Source organism: Pelobates fuscus, chromosome 4 (genome assembly GCF_036172605.1).
Source record: "Pelobates fuscus isolate aPelFus1 chromosome 4, aPelFus1.pri, whole genome shotgun sequence".
Classification (NCBI taxonomy): Eukaryota; Metazoa; Chordata; class Amphibia; order Anura; family Pelobatidae; genus Pelobates; species Pelobates fuscus.
In genome coordinates, this window is record NC_086320.1 from 350721347 (window position 1) to 350743395 (window position 22049).

Sequence of the window (22049 nt, forward strand, 5' to 3'; positions counted from 1 at the left end):
ATACCTTACCTCTCATAGGCACAGACACACCCTACCTACTAACCACACACAGACAACTGACAGTTTCCCCCATGACCAAAACTGACATCGGAAAGGCATAACATCCACTTGGACAAACTACCCACACCACCGAGACCTGGAGCAATCCAGGACGGACAACTTGAATCAGCCGGTAGCACAGAGACAGGTTTGAGACACAGGCTCACTCGACACCCGGTAAATAGTAAGACCCCAAAGCTCATGCAAATAACCCCAAACACTGCATCTGCAGTTGGTAGACTGCCACTTAGTAAACCGGAGGCTCCCCCCGAATCTGAGATGCACAGGCAACCTCCCATACGACCAGCACGTCACTTAACATGGCAGTCTGCAGTGGGGAAGGTACACCTTAGGACGACAGATCCAAACCGAGGAACCGGGAATCAGATAATCGGGTCCAACCGTAAACACAGCACTCCAAGTAGCACAGTGCACCTAAGGGGTAACCCTCTAAGGCTACGAAAGAAGCTAGGAAAGCATCCCAGTGACAGCGTACCAAACACGGACAGCTAGAATCGCAGTCTAAATCAGTTAGAGCCCGAGGCGGCTATCGCTGCAAAGACCCGGGATTCCGACCTAGCTTCGTAAGAGCGCTATGTAACCGCAGGCACTAGCCTCAACAGTTAGACGGTCCAACAGAAAGAACCTACAGACGGGTCTATGTAGTGGCAGGAGCATAAACTTGTTTGCGCAATGTTGTTCATTCAGACTAAATGTACTTTACCTGACTGACTAATGTTACATTATCTTTTGAAAAATCCAATAAATAAAGATCGTCAAAAAAAATAAAGAATGAATAATGAGTAGATGAGTTGAAATAGTAATGTACTAGTTGTTGATGGATGGATGGATGGAAGAATTTATATTAAAGGGGCACGAGGGACACCATAATCCTGCAACTAAATGTAGTGGTTATGATGCAAGAACTCTGTGGATGATGTCCTTCGGCTTTGTATCAAACTGTGTTTGAGTGGTTTACCTTAAAATTGACTTTCCCATCACCTTACATTGTCCTTCTGGTGCTCATTGAATAATGCGATGGTGACCTTCTGCATTATTTGTTCTACATTGGGCTTCAGCTATAGGCTGCTAACGCTAGACTAACTTGCCACTGCACTTGCAGTGCTGATGAAATGTTTGATGAAATGTTTGATAGATTGTCTTTCAGAAACAAACAAAAAAAACAAAACGAAAACAAGTTGGACTGAATTTACAAAATGTATCTAGGTGGTGCACACACATTAGGGATTCACTATAGGATTGAATAAATGTTTCCCAGACGAAAAACATCCTCACGCAAAGCATGAGGACATTCAGTTTTGTTTCATGGAGTTAAACTCCGTGAAAAGCCAGGAAGAAACTCTAGTGGTGTTAACCGTGCAAAGTAATTATTGCGTTTTCTCTGAAACTGCAATTTTTTACATTGCAGGGTTAAGGGGACAGGGACACTGCACCCAGACCACTTCATTGAGTTGAGGTGATCTGGGTGCCTATAGTGTCCCTTTAAAGGGAAACTAAACTGTTAGCTAGAGACAGGGAAAAAAGACAAAATTAATAGAATGTTCAGTGAAGAACATCTGGAATGGCTGTCAATGCAAGAAATGAATTATTGGTGAAGAAAGAATGCAATGGATCAAAATGGGATGTCCTTCAGTTTCCTCTCTTTGCCTTCATTGTGCCTTCATATATAGCTCAATCTCAATATTAAAGATGTTAAAAGAGACATATTGCAAATAAAAAATCAATGCAAATTAAAAATACAATGCAAATAACATATGCCAGAATTTAACATCACAACATCGCAAATATTTTATATTATTGTAATGTTATGTCTAAAATACATGATATAATTTGTTTCCTTTTTGTTTGTATTTTTCATAGCTGAATTTCTATTCCTCCTGTGGGGTGTTTATCTCTGTTACGCTGTGCGGACTGTTCCATCAGCATTCCACGAGCCTCGTTACATGGCGGTTGCAGTCCATAATGAGCTGATTATCTCTGCTGTATTCCATACCATTAGGCAAGTATCTCACAAACTGTTTGTAGAAAACAGCTTTACAACTTTGTAATTATAAGGAACTGTGATTGTGTTCCAGTGAAAATGCAATTTGTGGAAGACGTGTGTAATAGTCATTTGGCAGAAGTTACGGAAGCAATTACTTTAGAAGAGTTCAAAGAAAGTTTGGGATAAACAAAATGCTGTCCTAAGCTGGAAACAAAATCAAGAATGTTTTTTTCAAGAATTGGCGTAGATCTGCTGTCATCGTCCTTCTATATAAACAGTATATTGACTGGCGCTTGTCATTGTAGTGATATTTTCTGTTATAATAATTCACTTGTATACAGGTAAATAACATAGCCTTTCATTCTCTCTAGAGTATATATATATATTCAAATTCTTTGGTTTTTAGAATCTGTGTATAATTTATACCAATTATGTTTCACTGAAAGGTTTAGTAGCAAAGGACTTAAAAGTTTGAGCCCTGATATAGGATATTTATATCCAATGGATTCAGATAGCTGATTCTTCAAGGCTCCAGTAAATTCAAGCTTGATGTTTCTGGGATTGCTATTTGTAATAATTGGAATGGAGATAATATAGTGATAGTGCATAACATGCAATATTACAGTGATAGTGACAGTCCATAACATGTAATATGATGGTAGTGATAGTGATAGTCCATAACATGTAGTATAATAATAGTAATAGTGATAGTGCATACGATGTAATATAATGGTAGTGATAGTCAATAACATGTAATATAATATTAGTGATAGTAATAGTGCATAACATGTAATATAATATTAGTGATAGTAATAGTGCATAACATGTAATATAGTGGTAGTGATAGCGATAGTCCATAACATATAATATAATGGTAGTGATAGTGCATAACATGTAATATAATAGTGATAGTGCATAACATGTAATAAGATAGTGATAGTTCATAACATGTAATATAATAATAGTGATAGTGATAGTGCATAAGTTGTAATATAATGGTAGTGATATTGATAGTGCATAACATGTAATATAATGGTAGTGATAATGATAGTGCATAAGTTGTAATATAATGGTAGTGATAGTGATAGTGCATAACATGTAATATAATGGTAATAATAGTGATAGTGCATAACATGTAATATAATGGTAGTAATAGTGATAGTGCATAACATGTAATATAATGGTAAGGATAGCAATAGTCCATAACATGTAATATAATGGTAGTGATAGTGCATAATATGTAATATAATAGTGATAGTGATAGTGCTTAACATGTCATATAATAATAGTAATAGTGATAGTCCATAACATGTAATATAATGGTAGTGATAGCGTTAGTCCATAACATGTAATATAATGGTAGTGATAGTGCATAATATGTAATATAATAGTGATAGTGATAGTGCTTAACATGTCATATAATAATAGTAATAGTGATAGTCCATAACATGTAATATAATGGTAGTGATAGCGTTAGTCCATAACATGTAATATAATGGTAGTGATAGTGCATAATATGTAATATAATAGTGATAGTGATAGTGATAGTGCATAACATGTAATATAATAATAGTAATAGTGATAGTGCATAACATATAATATAATAATAGTAATAGTGATAGTGCATAACATGTAATATAATGGTAGTGATAGCGATAGTCCATAACATGTAATATAATGGTAGTGATAGTGCACAATATGTAATATAATAGTGATAGTGCATAACATGTCATAAAATAATAGTAATAGTGATAGTGCATAACATATAATATAATCATAGTAATAGTGATAGTGCATAACATGTGTGTTGCTCAGACTACAGTCTCGGATATCCTAATCTTGCTATTATTGTCCCTGATATGTGAGTGCTTGGATGGAAGTGTGGTGGGAGAGCCATTAAGACATCTTTATGGTTGCCAAATGACATTCTCAGAGTTCTATGACGGAGTGAGTGTGAACTCTTTCTGTGTTATCTTGGGATTTGTGCACTTTATACTTATTTTGACACATATTGGCACTGAGGTCACACATTTTGCACTTAGTTTGAATTTTGACTGTCAGTCCTTCTGTTGCTTGAATCCCAATTACAAAATTTCTCATTTGAAACCTAGCATTTGTTACCTTAGTATACTAGTTCAATTGCAATATGTCGTGTTCTCATTTTCTCATTACAGGTTTGTCCTTGCACCAAAACTCCAACCGGACTGGATGTTGATGTTGTTTTTTGTCCACACGCATTTGACTGTGACAGTAACAATTGGGCTACTACTTATACCCAAGGTATTGTATCCCAAGTTATTAACTTCTAGAGATATATGTGGTCTGTTGAAATAACACGGATTGTGTGGACTTTTAATTCCCATGATTTTTACGTCAAAAGCTGTTAATGGACTTGACGATTACTATTGTTTGCATTATCCACATTTATTTTTCTTTATTCATTGTTTCTTCTGTGATAGGGGCACGGATTCCAACGTTTTAAAATCAGAGTTCTGTTATATAGTTCATATTATGCAACTTTTTAATTGTTTTGAATTTATGATGTGAGACATTTTCTAAAGAATCTTAAAATATATTGTATCCATACTCTATTAGCAATATAATGATGCTGCATTAATGAAGTGCACTGAAAGGACTACTATGAACACCATAACCACTACATCACTTTATAGTGGTTATGGTGCAAACAGTGCCATGGTGCTCCCCCAATCTTAGTAGTCACACTTTTGCTGATTGTCTGACTTGTTACCTTGGATCCGCAGGGTACTGCTTACTGTATGCAGAGTTGTAGTAAGGTCCTGCTAACTTTCTTTGCGCAGATCAACCAATAAGCTAAGCTCGGCACTGGCGGGCTAAGTTCAGGAAGAGAGTTTCCAGCAGAGACAGAAGTAGGGAGCAGCACCTTGCATGCCCCAGTTAAGAAGCCCAACCAGTTAATTACACTGGGGGGGGGAGGGGGGCGCCAGTGCACTCTGGGCACCATAAACACTACAGCGTTTTTGCATGAGAAAATATGCATACATTTTAGGGCTTTATTTGGTAAAATAAAAACCACATAATGCATTTACCTTTTCATCGCTTATAGACTTGTATTTGTATGTGTTTTTGTAAATGTCTGTTATAACATACCCAGAAAAATGGTGAATGAATTGAACGTGTGTACTAAATATCTGTATGTTTCGTATTTGCTCCATTAAAAGAAAAATCTATCCATCTTGTTTCTAGATTAACGCAGTCACATGATCACTTTTAATAAACGTGTGTAGCAGTATTTATAAAAGACAAGGAATGTCAGGTCGTAGCCAAATCTAACACCCATTGTTTTTTTTTCTCTTGCTTAATAGGGCTGAGTTGGAGAATATTTCCAAGTTGGATATTTTGGCTCACAGTTTGCATTTTGCTGGCCAATACCCAACAATTCCCACTTTAGTTAATAATTAATATAATAACAAGATAAACGATTCCCTGTTCATCTACACATTTTCTATAAAACATAATAGATAAATAAAACTCTAAAACCCTGTGTATAGTTTACATTGTTTCTAAATATTGATAGATATTGTATAGATACATAGCCAAATAGCCAAATATAAATTTCAGAAAAAGTCAAGAAAACAAATAATAATTACAATTGTCATTTGGGACTCTGTATGCTGAAGGGTCTTTTTACCTTCTTGGGTATACATCAGCTGCCGCAGTAGCATGTGTATACAAGAATTTTAAAAATGAACTGAATTTTATACAATTAACTACACGTATGTTCGTCCGCCCACTCTAAAGCGCTGCGGAATTTGTTGGCGCTATATAAATAATAACATAATAATAATATAATTAAGATGTGCAGTTATACAGAATAATCCTCTAACATTTCCTATGTCAATAGCATTATTAACAAAGACTACAGTAGCAAAAATGGAATATGTGTTTTGCATTCAACAGTGTCATTAAGTTGTGTTAATGCAATGCTAAAATGCTTAGTAATATAGATTTACAGTCCAATTATAATTCATCGTATTTAGGAAGAAATATCACGAGGCTCGTTAAAGATTAGATAACCTTAAATACAGGACTGTAATAAATGAATTACTATTCAGCACAGGCTTTAACTTTCTCTTGCACATAGTGTAGCAACATAGATTAAATAGTAAATAGCTAAACTAAACATATTAGGTTGTTTTCTGTGTTCCAAGCTTTGTTTTTTTTAAATGGGAAGATAACTCAATCCTATCAGTACAACTGACTTGCCACAACTCTATCTCAAGTAAACTTCAAAAACTACATATAGGTTTATTTGCCAGTGGTATAAGACCTCTCAAAGAGGGCCCATTTTATTGCAGATAAGAACCAGTATATGAAATTGTGGGGTTACCATCACAGTCCATCTTATAGGACAACTGTTTATGGAATTCAGTAAGTTCTTTGTTTCTCATGCTAATTTAAGACAGCGTGCTTTTTACTGCATTACATAAAATCATTGATCAAAAGGTTAAAAAGCTCCCTCTTTGTACAATTACTAAATACTGCTAACCCACTAAATCCAGATATTTTGGAAACCTAGAAATTAGTCTACATTAAACAATTGGCATAACTGTTTGGAAGAAAATGGAACATGGGAGAAATGATTTAATATTCACGGTATAAAGTCAAGAAATACCATGAGACTTGGTATCACTGGTCTGTGTTTGTTTTAAAACAGAATGATATGATAGTTCTTAACTGTGATAGACATTTCTGGATATGCAAGAGATGTAAAAATATGTTATTTTTATATAGAGGGTGGGCCAAAATTCAGAGTAGGATTTGAAAGTCGATAACTTTTTAATTAGCAAACCAATTTAAATGATATTACATACAATGAATGTTTAACGTATGCAGATGTTTGACTAGGTACGAAAGATTACATCTTTTAAATGAGCTCCATTTGCTGCCTCGCAAAGTCCGGCTCTTTCGATTGCGTTGCTCATAACATTAGTTAATGTTTGAGACTCTGGAGCTTGAATTTTTGAATAGTAAATTTTTTTTGAATAAATTCTAGTGAATGTGGTTTGTTTATGTGCACCTGCTACTTCAGATATCCCCACAGAAAGTAATCGAATGCTGAAAGGTCGGGGCGAACATGGCGGCCAATTAATCTGGGAATTTCTAGAAATTATCCGCTTGCCAAACAGTTGTCTCAGGAGGTCTATTATGGCCCTGGCTGTATGGGCAATAGCCCCATCCTGTTGAAACCACATTTCAGGATGATTTCCCACTACAGGACCTAACAAATTTCCAATCATATCCCGATATCCTCACACAAGTAATTGTCACTATTTTTACTCCTTGTTCCTTCGTTAAATTATCCACAATGAATACCCCAAGACTCAGTTATAATATGTACCTGCAACAAACATTGAACTACTAACAAACGAGTTATTTACATGTCAAATCCTACTCTGAATTTTGTCCCATCCCATCATGTATAATCTTGCTGGTTCTGCACTCACCAGCTTTTATCTGGATGCCCTGGTGCAATCTAAATTCTTCATGTAGATAGCACAGAGACACATATGAACAATCCCAAACAGTTTAGTCATACCACCCGGACCTTTATCAAGACTTTTATCAGAGTGAATTCAAAATGAATGTTATATTATAGATGATTTGTAAACATTATTCAAGTCAGCTCTCTTTTTATTTGGGCTATTTTGGCCATACATTTCTAAATTAACTTACATTTTCAACAATTCACATTTTAGTGAATATCCCTGAAAGTGAATATTACATTTAGACCAAAATATCCCAATTGAAATGTGTCCTACATTGATTAAGTGCACTCATATTTTATTTTGTTTTATTGAGCCAGTGAAGCACATGATACATTATCTGCCCCTTATATAGCAATCCCCCTCCCCTCCTTTGTTTTTTTATTTTTCCTTAATTCCTTTACGGAATTCCTCTACTCTTTTCTTCTTTCCTTTCTCCTTTTCTGTATATTTGTTCTTGATGTCTGATGATCAATCTATTGGATAGCCAATTTGTTTATACAGTGAACTCAAACTTGTTATTTTTCTTTTATTTGACAATTGCCATTGTATATTAAAAATATAATAAGCGTATAAACACTGATGCTGGTTACATTCTTAAAATAAACATTTACTCCTAAATGGACTTAAATATAGACTCTTAAAACAGTTAATTTATACAAAGTCTAATCTTTTTCCTAATATCTATTTATAACAAGGTCACATGAGTCATTATCTTCAAAATCAGAATTGCACTAGGATTTGCTAAGGCCATTCAGATAAAGCTATATAAATTCAACATTTAACTCTTTTTCTACCTAAATTACTTTAAGTGGCTCCACGTCAATGAGCAGACTGATTGAATACGTATTCTTTGTCTGATAAATAATGCATAGATATCAAAACCATTGCAAATAAAATAATAGGATCAGCACTGTTAGTAAAGTAATGACGTAAAGAGTATCTGACCTTTCTTAATTATGCCTAGGGGACATCGGAGCAAACTTTAGCTATATTTAATTAGAATACTGTTCTGTTTTAACTTCCACATAAAGTCTCATGGAGCAATTAAATTAATTCGGATGGAGAATTAAAAAAATAATAATAAAGGTTTAAGATGATGATGCAGGCAGGAAGTATTGTATTGATTTTATGGAGTTGAATTTTTGCCATATGATAAATATCTTCCTCCATGCACCTCCTGTGCATAACATACATTCCTTATGGGTTGAAATGCTGCCAAAAGGAATTTTCATACTCCAGGGTGTCAGAATGCATATTAAAAATGGCTGCACGATAATATTTCAGCCATTCATAGATACTAGTGGCCAATTACTAATACACACATCAATTTATCCAGTGATAGTCAATGAAACATGAAAGGAAAACGCCCTACACAAGGCTACTTTCAAGTAAAATATGCACAGATAAGTTAAGGAAGAACTAATGTAATATTTTCATACTCATAGAATGGTAACCTAGTGAAGAAAATTATAATTTTTGCTTGTGTTTCCTGCTGTGCAAACTAAGGAATATAGAATAGTGTATCAAATTTACCCTCCATGTGCCCGTGCTGCTCCCCTAGTTGGGGCGCATGAGCTAAGCGTTCCGTGTGACTGCACTGCTCCCCTCCTCAGGCCGTGTGAACCAGATGCTCTACTTGGCCATAGGACTTGAAAGGGGAAATAGGGAATCACTGCACTTACCATTTGGCGCCGGCGAACTGCTCCTCCAGGTTTCAATAAAACACAGCCGCTGTTTCCCTGCATTCACTCGGATGCTGCCTGCTTGAATGGCGCATCCTTTTATAATTAGAAAATTGTAATGTCACACCCGCCCTTAAAGTGACCACGTCATCTAGGTAACCCCATTATCAATCATTTTGGAGTTTCAGAGATGACGTGGACCAGTCAGATCATGTGTAAGTCTATGTAATGCTAATTCGGGCCCTTATTCAGTGGCCTATCATGGTTTTTGCGTTGATACACGTTTAGTGCTTATAATGTCTCTTTTGATATTTGGATATTGGCTTGTATTTGACTGTGTGTATTACTGGTATCCTGACCCGGCTTGCACCGTGACCACTTAATGAATATGAAGTGGTGATGGTGCCTGATGTCTGTGTATACAGTGTTTTGCTTTAAAACACTACCCATACAGGAATAAACTTGTTAGCTGCCGGAGGTGTAGCAGCATCATTAGCCAGCCCAGAACAAATTGCCAGTCTGGCCAACGTCAGTTCTGTGCAAAATTGGCGTCTGACTCCTGCACGCACAGCATGTTTGTGCTAGAGGGCCAATGGTGGTACAGTCGCCACGTACGTCTCCCCTGTCTGTGCACCCTTCAGTCTCGCTAGAGGGTAGAGACATCAACAGAGGAAGATCTTGCTGAGGTCTCAGCGCTTGGAAAAAATATAAAAAATATTTATTTTTTAATAAAAAATAAAAGGGTTACTACACAAAACCCATGTTTTATAAAAGCACTGTTTTTTGGTCGGAGAAACCGTTTAACATAAAAAAAAAATAACAATAAAAAATATATATATATCATATTTACCATAGCTGTGTTATATTCAAGGACAAAAAATTCAAGCTATAGTTTTGGAACATATAAAAAAAATAAGTTTTCTAAACAGTATTTAGAATGCTGCTTATTGATTAACCTCTTTAGGGAATTATGGGCAAGCTGCAAAAGGCATACAGTAATGCTAGGTGGATACAACAGACACCATAGAGAAAATTTTTCACAAATAAAGTAGTAGAAACAAGCTAAAATAAAAACATTTTTGTTTGAAATTTGAAAAGTTTTTGCAGATGGGAGTTGTAAGCAAAAAGTGATTGTAACACAATACCACAAATTAAAATGAGCATTCATTACTAGACTTGGGCGCAGCAGAAAATTTCAAAATTTTGTTTCATCTATCCATAATTTTCTTTTCAGAATTTAATTTGGATGAATGAAATTCTGCATTCAGTGCCATGATTTTATTTCCAGCCGTTTAGCAAATAACTCTCTAAATTGGCACCCTTGTTGAATTGCCAAATTTAAGGGTACGAAATTAGGAAGCGGTCTAGTACATAGCACTTTTTTGATATATCTACTAAGAACAACCCTACCCACTCCTAGTGGCTGCTATTAAAATACACTGGAGGGACCTAGTATACTCCTTCAGCCCCAGGGGTGGCTGCTATTAAATAAAATGAACATGTGGGACACAGGGCCCCTTCCAAAAATTCTGATAAAACGTTTTAGTCTGAAAATGAACACCCAGACACTTTTACATATTGAAGCAATACTTACCTCTGGCAGTGCATGCATTTGTAAACAATGATTTCTCAGTTGCATCTCTGTGGTCAATCTACTGGAAATCTCTTGGTCTTTTGTTCACTAGCAATCAGTTTCAAAGTTCCATATTTAGAATGTACTCATTCCATACTGCTGTTCTATAGTTCAACTTGGGTGTAACTTGTAGTCAGGTATTTTAGGTCTGGTACCCCCTGACGTACCAACTGTAAGACCTGGCCATGGAAGCAGCGGGCAGCTCTGAGTTGTGTACCAATATGTAATATTGTTCCTAAGCATGATCTTCAATGGCTTTCATCTTAAGAGACACGCTTTTGGACATTGTCTTTTACTTCAGAAAAAAATGAACTAGCCTGTGTTTGGCACATTTTGTGTTGTTACTCTTAGAAGCATAAGAATTAATCGAAAAGAACACTCAGTGTTGTGTGACTTTATCGCACTAAAGACAAGGCTTATCTTTTTGTGATTCATTAAAGTCACAAAGCTTCTGTCGCGAAGTGAAAGTGTCCTTTTGGATTTAAACAATTCTTGTGATATATAAGGATAGATCACTTTATCCAACACACGAGTTGTGTAGTATTAAGAAGTGATAAAGCAAGGCTAAGGTAGAGCAAGTTGTCCTTTTTTCAGATGTGCAATTTAAGAAAGTTGTTATGTTTCTCTTACTAGTAATCTTCTGACCATGAAAGTGATGTTACTTGGTAACCTGAACATTTTGACTTTTCGGATAAATAGTTAATTCAGACTCAGCATCTTCAATTTGTTTGCTTAATATTAGTCTAACTATTCTCATCATCATCATAAGTTCTTTAAGATATCCCTATACTTTAATTACATGAACTAGACTAACTACTACACACTTGTTCTTTCTCTAATATCCATGCCAACACAGCATTAATGCAAATATAAACATGTTTAAACATAATATACAAATGACAGTAGGCAGGTCTGCAATAATGAGTCTTAGAAACAGTCATGTCATTTTATTTATACAGGAAGGGACACTGTTACTACAATACTAGTCTGTTTAAGGCATGGGTCGTCAACCTGGTCCCTACCGCCCACTAGTGGGCGTTTTAGGATTTCAGGTGGGCGGTAGGGATTTCCAGGTTTTGACGACCTGACGACCGGGCGGACGGGCGGGTGGGTGCGAGCCGGCGGTACCCCTGCGACTGGGTACCGCCGTGACAAATTGCGGCTCCGGCCCGCGCGGCAAACCGCCGGGGCTGCATATGGAGGGGTCCATCGGGTGGCCCATGCTGTCAGGGCCACCCGATGGATGTGGATTGTGAGGGGGCCCGGTCAGCGCTGGGCGCTTTAACAGCGCGACCGGGCCCCCTGTGATGACATCGCAGAGCTGGGAGGAAGTGATTCCCCGGTCACTCCTCCCAGCTAACCCTGAGAGCCGCGCGGGAGGAAGACCAGGGAGTCAGAGTGGGAACTCTGACTCCCATCCACCTGAGCCACCACTGGACCCCAGGGAAAGTCACCCTCCTGAATCTAAAAGGTAGGAAACAGGAGGGTGACTTAAATATAATGTGTGTGTGTGTGTGTCTTTGTATGTATGTCTTGTGTGTGTGTGTGTGTGTGTGTCTGTATATATGTGTATCGTGTGTGTGTGTGTGTGTGTGTGTGTGTGTCTGTATATATGTGTGTCTTGTGTGTGTGTATGTATGTGTGACTGTCTGTTGGTATGTGTGTCTTGTGTGTGTCTGTATGTATGTGTCTTGTGTGTATGTGTGTCTGTCTGTGTTCCTGTATGTGTCGTGTGTGTCTTGTGTATGTGTGTGTGTGTGTATGTATGTATGTATGTATGTATGTGTGTGTGTATGTGTGTATGTATGTGTGTCTGTGTGTGTGTGTGTGTGTGTGTATCTGTGTCTGTATGTGTGTTGTGTGTGTGTGTGTATGTATGTGTCGTGTGTGTATGTATGTGTTGTGTGTGTGTGTGTGTGTCTGTATGTGTTTCGTGTGTGTCTGTATGTGTTGTGTGTGTCTGTATGTGTCATGTGTGTCTGTATGTGTCGTGTATGTATGTGTCGTGTGTGTATGTGTCGTGTGTGTATGTATGTATGTATGTGTGTGTATGTGTGTGTGTCGTGTGTGTCTGTATGTGTTGTGTGTGTCTGTATGTGTCATGTGTTTCTGTATGTGTCGTGTATGTATGTGCCGTGTGTGTATGTGTCGTGTGTGTATGTATGTATGTATGTGTGTGTGTATGTGTGTGTGTCGTGTGTGTCTGTATGTGTCGTGTGTGTCTGTATGTGTCGTGTGTGTCTGTATGTGTTGTGTGTGTCCGTATGTGTCATGTGTGTCTGTATGTGTCGTGTGTGTGTGTATGTATGTGTCGTGTGTGTGTGTATGTATGTGTCGTGTGTGTATCTATGTGTCTGTATGTGTGTCTGTATGTGTGTTGTGTGTGTGTGTATGTGTTGTGTGTGTATGTATGTGTCATGTGTGTGTATGTATGTGTATGTGTGTGTGTATGTATGTGTATGTGTGTGTGTATGTGTCGTGTATGTGTCGTGTGTGTGTATGTGTCGTGTGTGTGTGTATTTGTCGTGTGTGTGTGTATGTGTCGTGTGTGTATGTATGTGTCGTGTGTGTGTATGTATGTGTGTCGTGTGTGTGTCTGTATGTGTGTCGTGTGTGTGTCTGTATGTGTGTCTGTATGTGTGTCTTGTACGTGTGTGTGTATGTATGTGTGTCGTGTGTGTGTCTGTATGTGTGTCTTGTACGTGTGTCTTGTACGTGTGTCTGTCTGTTATAGTGGACTATATAGTAAGTGGGCTACCTAGCTCAGCCTTCCTACTGGGCATTGCTACAAGGAAGGTTAAAAAATAGAAAAAAGGGGAAAAAAAGGTGGGATGGGGAATTGAGGAGGGAGAGGAGATGAGCTGACGCACAAGAAAAATCATAGAGATAATATGAGAAATCATATTATGCGCAAACAGAGAAGTCGTCTGAATATCACTGAAAGAGACCTTCGTTTGTTCCTTACGAAAATCGAACCAGATATCAAATATTTAGTCTCGCAGCATCAACCTCAAGGATCTCATTAATCACTAGTAAAGGTAATTTCAATTTACTTTATTGTTTTCTCATTAAACTTTATAAAGTTAAAAACCTTATAAACCTGCATTAAGTAGAAATAAAAAGATAAATGTACGTACATTTATTTTTTGTAAAACACCCTCCTTTCTAAAAAATATTCCGCATTTGCGCGAAAACTGGTGGGCGGTAAGGAAATTTTTTCAACCAAAAAGTTGCATTAGTGGGCGGTAGGTAAAAAAAGGTTGACTACCACTGGTTTAAGGTTTGCCATTATCGTGAGATGATTTTTGACAGTAATATATTTAACAAGATATGGATGGAAACATGAAAAACAAAACAAAAAACATTAAGTTAATTGTGTGGAATACAAATATAGTACATTTCTTGTGTAATGGTCATCTATACGAAACTGGACCAGCAAAGGGTAAATTTGATTTCATTATTGATTTCATTATTCATTTGCTAATTTAATTATATCTTGAAATCAATTTTATTGTTTATGCCTTTGATTGTACCAGCAAAAGCTGAAATAACTATTACTATTCTAGTGAAATAATCATAATAAAATATTAATAACAAATTAATGATAAATAAAGATTTATCTTGATGATCTCATAATTATTTTCTTTTTTAACTTTGTATTTCTACATATTTTAAATTGAGATTTTTTTCAATATGACAAACAAGTTTAGATATCATTACAGGGACACCATAGGCACCCAGACCACTTCATCTCATTGAAGTGGTCTGGGTGCAGTGTCCCTGTCCCTTTAACTTTTTTTTTTTTTTTTTTTTAAACTGCAATGTTTAGTGTTAAGATTGCCTCTAGTGGCTGTCAACCAGACAACCACTAGAGGCACTTCCTGCTGTCTCACAGAATTTAACTCCGTGAAACAATGATGTATGTCCTCACGCTTTGCATGAAGACGTCCAGCACCTTCAAAACTGATTCAATTATTTCCTGTGGGGAAGACCTAATACGTGCATGCACATTAAGTTCCCCCTCGCGATGATGTAATGTCACTTGAATTTGACAAACTGGTTAACAATTAATTAAACAATGCTGTTTTCTAGTTTTCTCAATCAAACAACAACCCAAGAGATGACATTGCTGCTGAGGCATACGAAGATGAACTTGACATGGGTCGCTCTGGATCATATCTGAATAGCAGCATCACATCTGCTTGGAGTGAACATAGTTTGGATCCTGAGGATATACGGGTGAGATGTGATTTATAATTCTTCATGGACATTTCATTCCAGAAAACAAAAATCATGTTGAAACTGAACACTAAATAATTAGTTAGATAACTAATAATAAATAGTTATATAACTAAATCAAAAAAGGAGGTGATTGCATTGGTGGCTATAACATAACCTTTTCTCCAACACAAACCCTCCGTAAATTATACACAATATCCACTGAATCTTTGCTCAATCTCAGCACTCTTATTTCTCGAGCAGTACTGACATGCCTACTAAATTATCCAAATATTATTTCAAGATTAGTTGACTTTATAGTTGGGAGCTATGAGGGTCAAGATTTCTATTTCTGGTTATTGGTTTCACTTTACGTATGCTGATTAAGCAGCACGATGATACACTTAAATTATCAGGGGCAATTATTATTATTTGTAAAGTGATATTCACTGCAGAGATAATTATCTTGCTTGCCAAATTACATTTTATTTCATTTAAGTAGTAGACACATTAGTTTTGTATCTCTGGAATGTTTTCTGCAAAAGATTATCATAAAAATGCAACAGTCATAGCTATACAGAGTATGTGAGAACTTCACATTGAGGATCATAAGGGATACATAAAATATAAAAAAGAAGGGGCTGAAGTTGATCATCTCTGAGTTAAGATTTTGTAAACTTTGCTAGAGTTTAGAGAATACTAGAGTATATAAAGTTAAATATGGTCGGAATTACACAGCGCTAAGATATCGAATTAGGGAGAGTGGTATATATGGGGGCGGCAGCTAAACCCAATAGTAGGGATCCCTCTTATCCTACTAATGGGAAAAAAACAGAAAAGGTGAAAACTAGAGGTAGTGCCAAAAATACAGTCAATATACAGAGGAAATGTACAATATTAGTAAAAATGGGCAAAAAATGGTACAAAATCTTATGTATATGTGAACAAAAATGTGTAATAAAGTCCCACGAGAAGCGAATAAGTCTAAAAATAAAAGGTCCAAATTGTAGTGTCAAAATACACTTTCCGGGAATACTTTTCAACAACAATGTCTACGGAATTCCTCCTACAGAATGTAAGTACCGGGATACGTTCAGCAGTGGGCTCCATATGAAACAACAGAAAAGGCAATAATAGAGTAGTATGTACATACAAGGTATAACTAAAAGGAATAAGATATGGTCCTACTCACGTTTTATGGAGCTGTACCTAGCTCCAGTGTGAATAGCATACAGTTGTACAATCCCCACTTGTAAGGATACGTGAGATGTGTGTCTTTGAAGTATGTAGACCATAAAATATAAAAAGAAACAACAATAGTGTCCTCTGAATAAAATACCAGGAGTTGTAATAAATGAATAATGTACTCACAATTCTCAGAGCAGGCAAACTGCTCTATAGATAGGGCATGGGTGGAATAATCCCCACCGTGGATGTCTTGAGAGTAGTACTCACTAAAGATAAAAATCAGGTGCCAGGCAGTATGAAGTAAAAACAATAAAATAGCAGTGACAATAAAATGTAGAAAAAAAAGAGTGGCACACTCTGTAAAAGTGTAAAATAAGCCAAAATACCTTTATTCTTACAAAAAATAAAACAAATTAAAGCAGCATAAAAAATAACCACAACGTGTTTCGCCTTTGTGTTTTTTTCAAGTGGAAATAAATAGACTGACCTGGCTTGTAAGGGTTTAAATAGGGGAATGGAAATAAAACAATTACGAATTTGGCGCCATAATGACATCATAGGTAAGTATGTTTAAGTTATAAATGTTTATAATATAATAGGCGCTACCCCTAGTTTTCACCTTTTCAACAACTAATTACACTTGTTTTTTATTTCCGTGTGCACTTTACTTTATATTTGTGATTGCATCAGATTTAGTTGCGCATAATGAGAATATAAATTATACTGACATTTTAAACTGTCTAAAACCTTTGCATAGATACTAAAACTATTCTTAAACACTCTCCTGTGCTGCATTAGAATCCACATTATATTGTAAGTATAAGCAAGTCATAAGCATAGGTGTTCCTTTTAGTGGGGAAGGAATTAGGGCAGGAGCCACATATGTGATTGTGGATATCTACAGTTGGTGGAGGGAGCAGGAGGATATTAGACAGGCCATTCTCACTGCAATGGCTAATTTTAAAAATAAACTGCAATGGCTTATTTTAAAAAGATCAGTCATATAGTGCTCCATCAGGCTACTTTAGGATACTTTATAGGAGGGGGTGGTGTCCATCCACCCAGGTGACTGAAAGCAGGGGGTGTTGGGAAACAGAACTTTGCTACTAGCTCTCTGTTAGGTAGTGTGGCTATTGCACTGAATACCTATGCTTATCTCTGGCTATGCTATCATTGAGATCACAGAGAGCATCAGGAGAACCCTGTCCATGGGAAGAGAGGATGGGACATGACATAAAAAGGTCGTCAAAATGCCATGGCATATGGCCACCTCTCTGTTAGTATCGTGGTCATTACGTTTTCCTGTGGATTCAAGACCCAGGTGTTTCTGGAGCCTAGCAACACCCATGGTCAAAAATATATTAAATAGTTTTTAACTAGTCATTTTCCTTATTTTTCTCTATTTTTTCCTCAGTGCATTATTATCTATCTATTTTTTAACTTGTTCCATTTCTTAACTTGTAATGCGCTTAAGTAATTGTTTTGGGAGAAAGAGGTATACATATATTATAAATAATATAAAATATTTAGTGGCTAATATCACCAGGCTGTTTATCTGTGCTATCTAAATATTTAATCATTATTTGATAGTACATAAATATACATTGTGTAAATCCAAAAGACCTGAAGTAGCAACCAGTGTTCGGTCTAATAAAAAATACAATTCTAACATTTTGTATACATGTTTTATTAAATAATTCATCATAAAAGGTAATATTTTGTATGCGGTTTTACAGATTAAATATAATTATTCTGATGTGTGAAACAGTAATGTTAATTCCTGAAATCAAATATATATATTTATTGACTAGTTATTTATATCAATAACTCAGTATCATTTAGTTATTTTCAGCTAGGCAATCTTATGCAAACCAACTCCATTTAAATATTTTTATTTAATAATTTAGGTATTAAATATATATTAAAGAACACAAAAAACAACAGAAGGTAAGCGCTAATTTATAAACACTATGTCGGTGGACAACAACCTTAAAGAAGGGAATCCCTCTAACCCTTCAAAAAGACAAGAAATAGTACAAAGACAGAAAAGGCTGTGCCAATAAGGTTAGAGTCTCGCTAATGTAACTGTATAAAATAGGGTGCAATCCTCAGCAGTTGGTAGTCAAAAAATAAAATAAAATGAAAGTCTCACTGCTAAAACAGGATAAAATTGGGGTGTAATCCTCAGGAGTTGATCCGTCCGGATGGTTAAAATATCCGTATATAAGGAAAGACAAAAGGGGAGATAAAAAACAACCAATAGTGCAATATGCCAAAATCCAGGGATAGGTATTATGGCAAAAGCAGGTAGTATACTCACATTTAATAGAGCTATAACCAGCTCTGGAGTGGAGGGCGTACAGTGGTCTGATCCCCACTTAAAGGATATACAAGAATGGTGTGGTTGTCAGTACAGTCTGGGTATCCACGCTCCAAATCATGGTGAGAAAACAACAATAGTGCTCTCGATATGATTAAAATGAGATATAAATAATTAAAATTATACTCACAAGTATAGCGCAGAAAATACTGCTCTATTGATAAGGCATGGTGGAATCATTTGTTTAATTGTTTTTTTTTGTGTGTGTTTTTTTATAAAGTTGGGGAACCTAATTGATAAGGGGCTTTAGGGCTGTAGCATTAGGAATGCAGATATGTATTCATAACGCTACAGTGTTCCTTTAAGAGTATTTTAAAGTGGTAACAAGTTAGAGTTCTCATGCAGGGTAGGACTTTTTATAACATTATGAGATTAACTAAGTAAAAAATATTCCTATTTAACTGTTATTGGCAAGACATTTTGAAGAATCTTTAGGTTATCTGTTAACACTATCCGTAATATATTTCTGATTTCATTTGAAAAAATATATATAAATAAGGTTTCTGCCATTATTACATTTATGAAAACTAGCATAATGTAGAGGTACCAGTCCCCAACAGGCTATTAGTCTGTGTTATAATTCATTGTTGACAATTCTTATAGAAGATATACTCCAATAAGTCCAATGATCACAAATTTTAATATTTTGATTCATTTGTCAAAATGAAAAATATACATAATTCCATAATATTTGAATGGCATTCACCGTTCTTGCCATTAATAACTGTGTTTTGGATTTAACATCCAGTTGTCATATTGAAAAATGAACCATGCCAGTTTGGTTTTTCATTACAGACACCAGACGAAACAGGCCAAAGCAGATCTAGCAGCAGTGGTTGTGGTGTCATATATGGGGAAAGACACACCAATGTGAGCTGTGAATATGTTACGTGTCACTTAACACTCAATAGAATGAGGCATTGGTTGCATACTTATTTACCAATCTCGCTGTTCATTCTAGAGCACAATTTGGTTTTATGTCACAGGTTTCTTGTGATCGATGACACTTGCGTTACTTTACTTAAACTTGAAGGTAGAGCATTAAGAAATGCACAGTATATATCATAAAATAAAGTATTTAAAAGGAAATTATAACAATAGATATGTAATACATGGCTGCCTACATAACATTTGCAATATCTCCTAATATCAACATATTTCATTTGTATAGTTGTTATCATGTCCTATTTATAGTTAAATGCCCCCTCTAATAATATTGTAAAGCGCTACGGAATCTGTTGGCGCTATATAAATGGCAATAATAATAATCATGTAATTTCTATACATTTACATACATCAGCAAAAGTCAGTCTCAAAGAGCAACCATTTTGGGAATATGGCAAACTGTTGTACCCTGTTACCATCTCTTCCTAGAAGATTTGTTCCATGAACAGAGATAAAATGGATACCGTTGTATAATCTTTTATAAAATTCTAATAAATAATGAATTCTATATAAAAAAAAAATGACTAAAACAGCTTTAATTATTATGATGGTGAAGAAAGTTTAAATCATGCTCCATCATCCTTTAAAAGTTGTATATTTTTTTTCAATAAAGTCACATACAATAAAACAAAAAACAAAGGGATATAGTTTACAATCAACACACCAAAAGCAATATAAACACAAAAATTTCTATTATATAAACCATTAGATTTTGTATTTATTTATTTATTTTGCCAATCTATGTATGGACTTGTAAATGAAAATATTAAAAAATAATATTTTTGTCCGGGAAAAAAAGGCATCACAGTTAATAAAACCCAATATTTTGTTTTGTTTTTATTTTGTTTTGGTTATAATTTCCTTTAAATCTGTCCTTGGGAAAATATCTAAAAAAAAAATCTCAGTTACTCACATGTCTGCATTTGTGTGTGTGTGTCTTCCTTTTCAATGTCATTATGCCTTTTGTATGCATGAGAAAATCAGGCGAGGCTTTCAGAGTTTTACTATAACGTAAACTAATTTATTTAAAACAACATATAACCTTCCAATTAACTGCTGATGTTAACAAACTACTATGTAGTAGGGATTGCTGTAAACATGTTGGTAAAGTAAAGATGGGAAAATTTATGAAATGATCAATCACAAAAGAAACTAACAGAATGATATTCGATATTCCATTGATTTCCATGTGATTAGCCACTTTCTGAAGTTTTTACCACGTCAGCATCAGTTCTCCATTACTTACAATGAGAAAATCTGCAATATTATATCTTAAGAAACAGTATCCAGTTTAACTTTGAACCCGTTTTGAAGTCTGTGTGTTTCCTGATATTTTTAAATATTTCAAACTGACCTGTCTCCTAAAAGGTTCGTTAGATAAATCAATTTAAAACAAAACTTCCAATTGTTTAATACGATGTGCTTCTTGTCTACAAAAGGTAAAGGAACACTATAGTGTATTCCTAATGCTGTAGTATTCTGTGACATATTGTGGTCCTCCCTCGCCATGTGAGGGTTTGAAGGTGAGTATTAATTACTTTTCAAGCCATGCCATGCTGGTCTCCACCAGCCTTTTTGACTCAGATCATTGTAGATGATCTCATCCAATCCAATGTTTTCCTAATTTCATTGGGAGGCTAGTGTGAATGCAGGGCAAAAAGCCATGCTGCACCAATCAAATGGTCTCTATGAGACCACCTGATTGAAATAGCAGAGTTTACCTTGACCTATTGGCACCTCTAGTGGTTGTCAGGATGGCAGCTTCTAGCGGCATGCTAATTCTGCAATAAAAACATTGTTGTTCCTGCAAAAAAAAAGTCAATGGTTTAAGTTGCAGGGTTGAAACTACAGGGACATGACAGCCAGACTATTTCATTGAGAGTAAGCAGTTGGGGTGCCTATAGTGTCCTTTAAGTTTAACAGTAGTTACCACTTCGAATTATTATTTATATTTCTGTAGGAGGCTGTCTTGGAAATCAATGACAATTCCACAGTGACAGTAATTATTAAAAATAAGCCAAGTTTAAAACTGGTTAGATTGCTGGGCACATGAAGTGGCTGTTTGACCTATCAGAGGTTATGAATGTCATCTGGGCTATTGTCAGGGGTTTAGCCGGGAAGGGGTGCTGACCAGTGCAGCAACCTCTATAGGGTGGAACTCAGGATGCAAAGAAACTAACATACACACAAATAAAGGCAAAAAAATAAGGGTATTGATATTTAAAGGGACACTCCAGGCACCCAGACCACTTCTGCTCATTGGAGTGGTCTGGGTGCCAACTCCCACTACCCTTAACCCTGCAAGTGTAATTATTGCAGTTTTTCATAAACTGCAATAATTACATTGCAGGGTTAACTCCACCTCTAGTGGCTGTCTACTAGACAGGACAGCTATATGGAAGTCTAGACTAGCTATACATTCTTTATTCAA

At 35.9% G+C, this 22049-nt stretch overlaps 1 protein-coding gene across 1 annotated transcript in view; it reads left to right on the forward strand.

Annotated features, from left to right (window-relative positions):
• Positions 1–22049, forward strand: part of GPR158 (G protein-coupled receptor 158) — a 216581-nt gene that overhangs the window by 189506 nt on the left and 5026 nt on the right. Inside the window, exons 8-10 of the mRNA XM_063452566.1 lie at positions 1921–2059; positions 4219–4324; positions 14980–15126. Coding sequence (XP_063308636.1) covers positions 1921–2059; positions 4219–4324; positions 14980–15126 — 392 coding nt within the window. The remainder of the gene's footprint in view (positions 1–1920; positions 2060–4218; positions 4325–14979; positions 15127–22049) is intronic.